Here is an 8,859-nt window from a genome sequence, read left to right on the forward strand (position 1 = left end):
CTGCTCGGGGCTTGTGCGCCGAGAGCCGGAGCGACGTGGCAGCCCGCGGTGCGTGGGTGCTCGTGTGCCCGGGAGGTGCCCTCCTGGCAGGGGCAGCGCGGCCGCATCTGCCATGCGGCCCCTGCGCTCCGGGCAGGGCAGGGCAGGGCAGGGCAGGGCGGGCCCAGGCCTCGCTCCGGACTTGTTCGTGTCCCACTTCCCGACGCGGCCCTCCGCCCCGGCCCTTTCAACGCTGCCAGAGCGGCCCAGGGGCCCTTGGCTCAGGGAGGCTCAGCGCTCTGCCCAGAGGAAGCGCCGTCCCGCTGCTCCCGCCTGCGGCAGGATGTTCTTAAAGGGCCGTCTGCCCCTTCCTCTCCCCGAGCACAGGGAAAGCTCCAGGCGGTGGAGCAGGCAGCTGCGTCGGGGGCAAGCCTCGCCCACCCCCGGGCTCTTGGTTCTTGGCTGGGCAGGGGCACGGGTGGGCAGACGGCACAGGCCCAGCTTAGGCGGAGGAGAGCGGGCGTCTGGCCTGCAGGACGATCTAGCGCAGCCAGCTGCCATCCTGCCTCGGGACCAGCCCTGGAGCAAGACGGTGCGTATGCTTTGACGGGGCGCAGCGGGGCTCCCGCTGCAGTCCCTGCCCCTTGGCAGCACCAGGTCGAGCAGCTGTAGGTAGCAGTCTGGCACATCTGTCTGGTGCGGCGTGGCCGGGACGGCCGCGTGCCTGCGCAGTGCCCGGGTCGGTGCGGCCTGCGGCAGCAGGGACCCTTGGTCTGTGGGCAGGCTGTGGCTGCACGATGCTGCCCTGCCTTGCCGAGATGCCCGGGAGATCGCCCTGCTCGTGCCCCTTCGGGCACTGCCCTGCTCCCGGGCTGCAGCTCGGAGCCTTTCTCTGTGCGGAGCCGCCCGGGAGAGCAGGGCTGTGCCCGGTGAACCTTTGGGCAGCTGTGGTCGTGCTTGTCCCCCTGAGCGCAGCACAACCGTTGCAAACAGGAGGCCTCTTCCCATCTCGGTGCCCTGGGCCGTTCACACGGGGCCAGTGCTGGCTGACCCAGCCTGCGCTGGTGGGGACGCTGTGTCCTCCTGCCCCCGACCTCTCAGCGTGGCCACGGCTCTGGCCCCGGGGCTGGGTCATCGTCCCGGTCGTGTGCAGGCAGGAGAGACGCTGGTCGGGCAGGGAAGCTGCTCAGCGAGGGCCCCGAGGGAGCCCTCGCCCCAGGGCGGTGCCAGGATCCCGCTTCCCGGGCAGAGCTGAGATCAGCGGGTGGAGCCGGAGTCTGCCTGGCGCGGCGAGCGTCTTGGAGCTGGTTTCTGGGGCTGTTGTGTTGCCCGGGCAACCTGCGCGGGGCTGAGCTGCCTGGTGCCTTCGAGCTGGGGCAGGGGCAGCCGGGCCGGCACCCGCAGCGCCCACGCGGGAGCTCCCCCACCGCATCCCCTCCCTGCGCCACGCTGCTCCGTGGCCCGGGGCGGAGGTGTCGCGGGTGAGGCCCTTGGCGGCCCTGCTGGGGCGGGGGGTCACCGTCAGCTCCAGCACTGCTGGGCGCTGGCCCAGCTCAGGCGGGTCGTGGTCCAGCGTGCTGCCTGGCTGTGTGGACAGGTGGGCACGGCATGGGGCAGGGCGGGCTCCCGGCTCCGAGCTGGGCCGGTGTCCGCTCCGGCCAAACGCCGCCCTGCTCGTTCTGTCCCTTCTCTGCCCCTCGCAGCGGCCAGCTCTGCTGGGCCGCCAGCTCCAGGCGCTGTGTCCGGGGCCGCGGGCTGCCTGCTCCCGCCTCCGACATTCCCAGGCTGGAAGGGAGAGGCCCGCGTGGTGCCGTAAGTGCGTTAGCAGATGGGGAGCGAGCAGGCTGCCAAGCTGGAGGCGGTGCCGGGGCTGCGTGCTGTACCCTTGACTCAGTGGCTGCAGGAGTGACTCACTGGGGCTGGACGGTGGCGGGGGGTCCTAGAGCAGGGAGCTGCTTCCCTGGGCCAGGCAGCGCCCAGGCTTCCTGGCTCCTTGAGAGCAACCCCAGGTGCCCGGTGCTGCCATGTCCCTGCATCCAGCCCTCGGGAGGGCAACGGTGCGCAGGTGTCCCCGCGTGCGGGCCGGCTCTGCTCTCGGGAGTCCCTGAGCCTGGGCTGCATCCTGGCCTCCCACCCGCGAGGCACCGCCAAGCTCCCGGGGCTCGCGGTGCCCGGGCCCAGGGCGGGCGGAGGCGGGAGAGGGCGGACGTGCGTGGGGTGGCCGCTTTGCAGACTGGGCTGGGGCCAAGCCGAGGCCGCGTGGAGCCACAGGGTGGGTGGGCTGGGCAGCCAGGACCCCTGGCTCCAAGGCAGAGCAGCACAGCTCGCAGCCGCACATCCCAGCGCCCTGCACCTTCGAACAGGCCCTGGCTGGAGACGTGAGGCGTCTACCAGCCAGCGCCTGGGCCGGGGCCGAGGGCTGGCACAGCAGCCCCTGGCTGGGCTGGGGGAGTGGGCGGCCGCAGCTCAGCTTCGCTGGGCAGCCGGCCCCCGCGCGGCCTGCTCGGAGGTGAAGCGCGTCTGGCTCACCTCGCCCCTGCCTGGCAGGAAGAAAGGGCTTTTTGTTCGCTCGCCGGATTGTCTGGCCGGAAGGATTTCTGTGGGAGCGGGGCCCAGCCAGGGAGCAGCCCCCCCGGGGTGCAGGAGGCTCCGGCTCCGGCTCCTTCAGGGGACCGTTGCTGTCTGGCGGTAACGCGCCGACCTCTTGGCATTTGCTGCCTTCGCCTCTTCTCACGGCAGCGGGAACAAGTGGAGTGTTCTGCAGGCGGCTGCGCGAGAAGAAAGGCGGCCTTGTGGCGCCCGAGGTGGGGCTGGCCGGGTCGGGCTGCGCTCGCATTCCTCCCACAGAGGCCTCTTGTGAGGGGCGCCACGGCCTGTGCCCGGGCCTGCCGCGGAGCAGCGCGGGGCGCCCAGACGCACCCGGCCAGCTGCTGCGTTGCTCCTCGCTGCCCTGGTGAGTCCCGGGAGGCGGTGGTGTCCGGAGCGGGCTGCGGGGCGAGGGGGTGCTATTCGCGGAGCCGGGCCGGGGATCAGTTCTGCCTGCTGGAAAGCAGCAAGCGCCCCAGCTGGGGACGTGGCATCTCCCTGGGCAGGAGGGGAGGGGTCGGGGCTTCCGCGTTGCATTTGGGGAAGGGGCTGTGTGGTTAGAGCTGGGCCAGGGAGGCTGGATCCCAGGCTCCTGGGTCCCGTGCCGGGGGCTGAGGTCAGGTGGGAGGGGCAGATTTGGGGTCTCCCCCCAGCGTGGCGAGAGGGGTCTGGCGGAACCGCCCTGCGCCCCCAGCTCTAAGCGGGCCCCTGCCGTGCAGGCGGCTGGGCCCGCGGTGTCATGCCCAGCCGGTGGAAGGGGCCACCCTGCGGCTCGCCCTACGCCGTGCCCCCGAGCCGGGGCCCGCCGCTGGGCCCTGCTGTTAATCTTCAAACGGGATTCAACCCTGCGCTGCTCCCATCCTGCTTAGTCGGCCTCTGTGTTGGGGGTCCTGGATTTGGGCAGCAGGGGCCCAGATTAGCTCTCAGGCCAGCCCTGCCCTGTGCTGCTGCTCTTGCTGCCTGCCCCAGGCCCACGCAGCCCATGCGGGGAACAGGCCGTCCCCCAGCTGCAGCCAGGAGCCGGGCGCCGGCAGAACCAGGCGTGCTGCGGCTGCGGTGCAGAAGTCAGGGTGTGGGGACCAGCGGGGCAGCGTGGGGTGGGGTGGGGCATGCTGTGGAGGGGGGGGGCGTGGTCCGCCCCGACGGTAGCTGCAGCAGCAGGTGCTCAGCCCAGGTCACGGCAGGCTCTCGCTGCCCGTGGCATCCACAGGCAACGCAAAGTCGGCTCGAGCGCTGGCTGGACGTGGCCCAGCTCCTTGGTGGCCAGTCCCTGCTGCAGTGGGCCGGGCGGGTGCGTTGTTTCCCGCCCTGTCGTGTCATCCTTTCCCCCTCTCCACCATTGCTGCAGCTCCGAGCACTCCCCAGCCAGGCCGTGCCAACGCCTGTTTGCGGGTGAGACCTGTGGGGCAGTGCCCGCCGTGCAGAGGCCTGGCAGGGTGGGGAGTGAGGCTGCCTCCTCTAGGCAAGGGTGCCGTGCAGCCTTGGCTCTTCCTGGCCCCAGCCGAGCCTTGCCCTGGGGTCCAGCTGCCCGGTAAAGGGCTCCCTCCACCCAGGGCAGCGCCGGCTGCTCCCAGGGGAGGGGTGGAAGGAGCCCGCGGCACTGGGCATGGGCATGGACCGGGCAGGGGCGCGGCGCGGTACCGGGGGGGAGTGGGATGGGCAGTAGCAGCGGGTGCGCTGGCAGGGCTGGAGCTGCCCAGCGCAGGAGGGGCCCTTTCCTCGAGCTGCTCTATTTGCACTTGCAGAGAAAGGGAGCTGTGTCCGTGCTGCCTGCAGGGAGGAGACGCAGGGGGAGCCAGAGTTGCCTCAGCCGCACAGCTGCTGCTTTGTGTGCACGCGTGTCTGTTGGCGGGGGCGTGTGGCTGCGTGTCCTATGCGTGAGCTGGGAGGGGGCTTGCAGGTGTGCCGGGTGGGGGCAGGGCCGGTGCGCGCGCTCCAGGGCGGCGTGTGAGCGCAGTGGGGGGCTGCGCCTGGCCTCTCTGCTCCGTGCTGCACCGCCCAGGCACCCGATGCCGCGGTGCAGGGCTGCCCGGCCTGCTGGGCCGCATCCTGGTGACAGGGCAGGAGCACGTCTGCAGGACAGGGGAGAGGGGTTTTGGGAGCCTGGCATCTAGTGCCCAGGGCTGCGTGCCTTGTAGGCACCCCCTTCCCTCCCCAGCAGTGTACCCTGCTGCCTGGGAGGCGGCAGAGTCTGCTCTGGAGCATGGGGAAGGGCTCTGCGTGGGTGGGCGGGACGGCAGCATGACCTGAGACCAGCTCCGAGGAGAGGGAGGTGGCAACGCACTTTGTTTCTCCAGTCTCCCTGTCCACAGACCTTAGAGATGAGTGCACACAGTAGTGGGCCTCGCCACCTCCTGGACAGGGCTGACCCATTGTTCAGATGGAGAAACTGAGGCACGGAGCAGAGCCTGGCCTTGCTCACAGTGTCATGGCGAGTCAGTGGGCGAGCTGGGCAGTCTTGTTCTCCTGGGCTGCGATCCCTGGTGCTGGCTGGGGCTGTGTGGAGCGGTGAGGCCTGTGCTCCCCCAGGCCAGGCTGCCTGGTTGCTGCTGGGCAGGGCGGGTGCGTCTGCGGCGCAGCCCCGCGCGTTCCCGGCTTGGTTCCCCTGCCGGCGCCTGAGCCGGGGGGTCCTTGAGGGCTGACGTGCTCCTTGTCTCTTGCAGGAGAGCTGAGGCCAGAGGGGCCGGACACCTGGCCACGGGAGCCATGGACGCTTCGCACAGGAGTGCTGCCAGCCCGACCCGCAAAGTCCAGACTATTATCCAGGTGAGCGTGTGCTGGGCGGGAGCCCCCGACATCCCAGCAGGAGGAGAGGAAGGGGGCAGCCCACGTGCTGGGAGATGCACATTACTTTGCCCAGACCTGGCCCTGTCTCTGCTGTGGCCTGAGCCCCAGCTCCAGCCCCAGGCTGAGTTTGGGGGCTGGCTTCCAGATCACTGGGGCTGGGCAGTCTCTCAAAGAGGGGCCTGGGAGCAGCTTGCAGCCACGCGAGAGGCGGTTACAGGTCCCAGCTGGGCCCCAGCCTCGGTGTCGTGACAAGACACGGTGTCACGTCCTGCGCAGGCCGTGGGCGCAGGCAGCGCGGCACCCCAGGGCCTCCGCTCCCAATCCTGTAAGGAGATTGCTGCAAATCCAGTTGTCGACCTGGCTAGTACCTTGGATCCTATTAAATGGAGCCTGTGCCTGGCAAATCCTCTCTGCCTGTCTCTGTGGCCTGAGGCGGCCTGGGGGCAGCCTCCATCCCAATTGCTGCCTGGGGACAGGAGGTGGCACGGCGCCATGCGGGCAGCTCATTTTGCTGCCTGTCGCCAGGAGGCGTCTGCCTGCTTCGGTGGCCCGGGGTGCAGGGGGCTCTGACCCAGTGCTGCGCTTGTCCCTACAGAACAGCCCCCTGGACCTGATCGACACGGGCAAGGGGGTGAAGGTGCAGACAGAGAAGCCTCACTTGGTGAGCCTGGGCAGCGGGCGGCTTAGCACGGCCATCACGCTCCTGCCCCTGGAGGAAGGTGAGTGCCTGCTGACCGAGGGCCGGGCCGGGCACAGCATCCCCGAGGCCAGGCCCTCTGCTTGGCTGCCCGAGCAGAGCGGAGCCCCCCAGCCCCATCCACACGCAGGGCTGGGTCCTGCCGTCGGGCCTTGCCTTGTGCCCGTGGCCCACGGGCTCTGGAAGAGCCTCGACCCCAGCGCGCGCTGCCCGGCTCCCAGCGGCTCCGGCTCCCAGCACCTGGCGAGCAGGGCCTGGGGGCCCCTTCTCCCCACCCAGGGTCCGGGACCCGCTCCTGCCCAGCGCAGCCCTCCAAGTGCTCCCGCTTCAGCAGGCGCCTGCTGCGTCGGCAGGGAGGCCTGGTGGTGACGGGGCCTCAGCTCGGAAATCAGATTAACACGGAGAGGGAGCCAAGTCCCCCTTGGACACGTTGCCTGTAGCAACGGGCCGTGCCCTTGGCTAGCGGGGGAAAGCATAAAGCTCCCTCACCAGCCCAGAGCCCCGGGCTGGCCCCCCTTGCATGCCCTGGGAGCACAGCAAAGCTGCTCAGGCCTGGCTGGCAGGGCGAGGCGACGGGTGCATGGAGCCGGGTTGGAGTCTGGCAGCACCAGAGTGGAGGAGGCTGGAGGAGACCTGAGCTGCCTTGGACCCTCCCTGCAGCTGTGGCTGCCTGGGCTGGGGCGCTGAGCGGCTGCCTGTCGTTGCAGGGAGGACGGTGATCGGCTCGGCAGCGAGGGATATTGTCCTGCAGGGGCCGGGGCTGGCGCCCGAGCACTGCTTCATTGAGAACCTGCGTGGGACCCTCACGCTGCACCCCTGCGGGCATGCCTGCGCCATCGACGGCGTGCCAGTGCGCCGGCCCACGCGCCTCACCCAAGGTGAGACCCCCGGGGCCGCCTCTGCCACGTTGACTCGGGGGTGGGGAGCGGGGTAGTGCACACGGGGAGCGTGCCCCTGGCTGGGCAGGGTGGGGGCAGACACGGGGCAGGCGGAGCGCGGGGCTCGCAGCCTCGCTGCCCGCCCTGCAGGGCTTGGCCAGGGGGAGGAGAGCTCGGGCACAGGCAGCCCTGTGGGCAGGGGGGTTGCTCCAGTGGTCACGATGATCTCCAACCTCGGTCATGCCCTGGCCAGGCCTGGGCTGGCCCCCACTTTGGCTGCTCTGCCCGAGCGCAGGAGCTGGCAGTGGTGCTGAGCGGGCGTGAGCTCAGCCTGCCTGGGGCCGCGGGGAGGCCCTGGCGCGCGCAGACCCACGGGGGCTCCTGGCACCCTTGGGCCGGGCAGCGCCTGGGGCTCGCGGCGAGGGGTGCAGGCTGTAGGACGGAGCGCAGCCCCGGCCCCCTCCTCGGCAGAGCGGTGGTGCTGTCGCATCGCGCAGGGGCCGCGCGGGGCGCGGGTGGGAGGCTGGAACAATGGCTCCGTTTGTCCCAAGCGGGAGGGGGAAGTGAGGGCCGAAAAGCTCCAAGCAGCGGCAGACAAAAGCCTTTCCAGCCCCACGTGCCTCCTCTCCTGTCATTGTTCTGCCTCCCTCTGGACGGCCCCGGCCTCGCCGTGCCCCAGGCTCCAGCCTGTCCCTGCTCGGCCCCGCAGCGTCCCGGGCCCAGCTCCGGGCTGCTGTTGTCACTAGGGAGCTGGACTGCACGGCCGGTGCCCCGCCAGGCTGAGCTGGAGCGGATGCGCCGTCTGCTCCGCACGTTCCCCACCGTGCGCTCGTCGGGCCAGCGCCGCCCCGCTCAGCACAGCTGGCCCGGCTCCTAATCCCCAGCCGATGGCAGGGGGCCGTCGTCCGCCCGCCAGCAGCGCGCAGGGGCATAAGCTCCTGTGCCCCAGCCTTGCCGCCAGGGGAGGAGAGGGGTGTAGCCCATGCTCTAGCCAGCTGGCCAGGGCCCTGGCACCCGCTGACCCTGGCACCCCTCACCGGGGCGGTGGACATGGCGGTGCAGGGTCCTGGGCGCTTGGCATGCTCTTGCGGACGTGCCGGGGGCCCCTGTGGGGCCCTTAGACGGGCAGCAGTGCCAGTGCCACTGGCATGGGGCAGGCGGGGGACGGGAGCGGACTGGGAGTTGGGGTGCCGAGGTTCCTCCCTCTGGCTCTGCTGTGGCACCTCTTGGTGCTCATGAGCCCAGCGCCGAGGCGGGCAGCGCCCCTCTGACTTCCCCCGTCCCGCCCTGTGGGGTTTTAGGTGGGAGAGGCTGGACGGCGGGCAGCGCTGCACCTGGCCTCTTCCAGGGCCTTCTCATGAGGGTGTTGCCCTGGATGCAGGCTCCTGACACGAGGTGCTAATCGCCCAGCACTTGCTAATGCCGACGAGGGCTCATCCTCGGCCCAGACCTGGACCGGGGAGAGATGAGGCTGAGGGCTGGGGCATGGGCGCAGAGCAGCAGTGCCCAGTGGCTCGTGCCGTCCGCTGGTGGGAGCGCGCTGAGGGCTTGCTCGGACCCCAGCACCTGCTGCGGGAAGGCCCTTCCCCGGGCGGAGCGCGGTGCCGGCTGGCCGCAGGGTCCTGCGCTGGCCTGGGAGCCCAGGCTAGGCCGGGACGTGCCCCGGTCCGCCCGGTACCGCAGGACGGGGCTGGGTGTGCAGACGGGCCATCTGGGCAGGGAAACAGCACGGCTGAGAGTCTGCTCCCTGTGTCGCCCCTGGCCACGGCCCCCTCTCGCCGTTTGCCCACGTGTAGGTGTGGACAGCGAGGGGTCGTGGGCCCAGCGGGGCAGCTGCGGGCAAGGCCCGCTCGGCGGCAGGGGCGTGGAGGCCGTGTGCTGCAGCTTCTCAGGCCGGAGTCCTTGCCCAAAGCGGGCGCGGGCGCGGGCGCG

The 8,859-nt window shown here is 71.0% G+C and overlaps 1 protein-coding gene across 1 annotated transcript in view; it reads left to right on the forward strand.

The window, feature by feature from the left end:
- PHLDB1 (pleckstrin homology like domain family B member 1) overlaps positions 1-7,710 on the forward strand; it is an 8,094-nt gene extending 384 nt beyond the window's left edge. Inside the window, exons 2-6 of the mRNA XM_019511694.1 lie at positions 2,495-2,932; positions 5,229-5,331; positions 5,948-6,071; positions 6,757-6,927; positions 7,637-7,710. Of these exons, the coding sequence (XP_019367239.1) occupies positions 2,495-2,932; positions 5,229-5,331; positions 5,948-6,071; positions 6,757-6,927; positions 7,637-7,710 (910 nt within the window). The remainder of the gene's footprint in view (positions 1-2,494; positions 2,933-5,228; positions 5,332-5,947; positions 6,072-6,756; positions 6,928-7,636) is intronic.
- The last annotated feature ends 1,149 nt before the right edge of the window (positions 7,711-8,859 follow it).

The sequence above is a fragment of the Gavialis gangeticus genome, unplaced genomic scaffold (genome assembly GCF_001723915.1).
Source record: "Gavialis gangeticus isolate Ggan-Ray unplaced genomic scaffold, GavGan_comp1, whole genome shotgun sequence".
Taxonomy (NCBI): domain Eukaryota; kingdom Metazoa; phylum Chordata; order Crocodylia; family Gavialidae; genus Gavialis; species Gavialis gangeticus.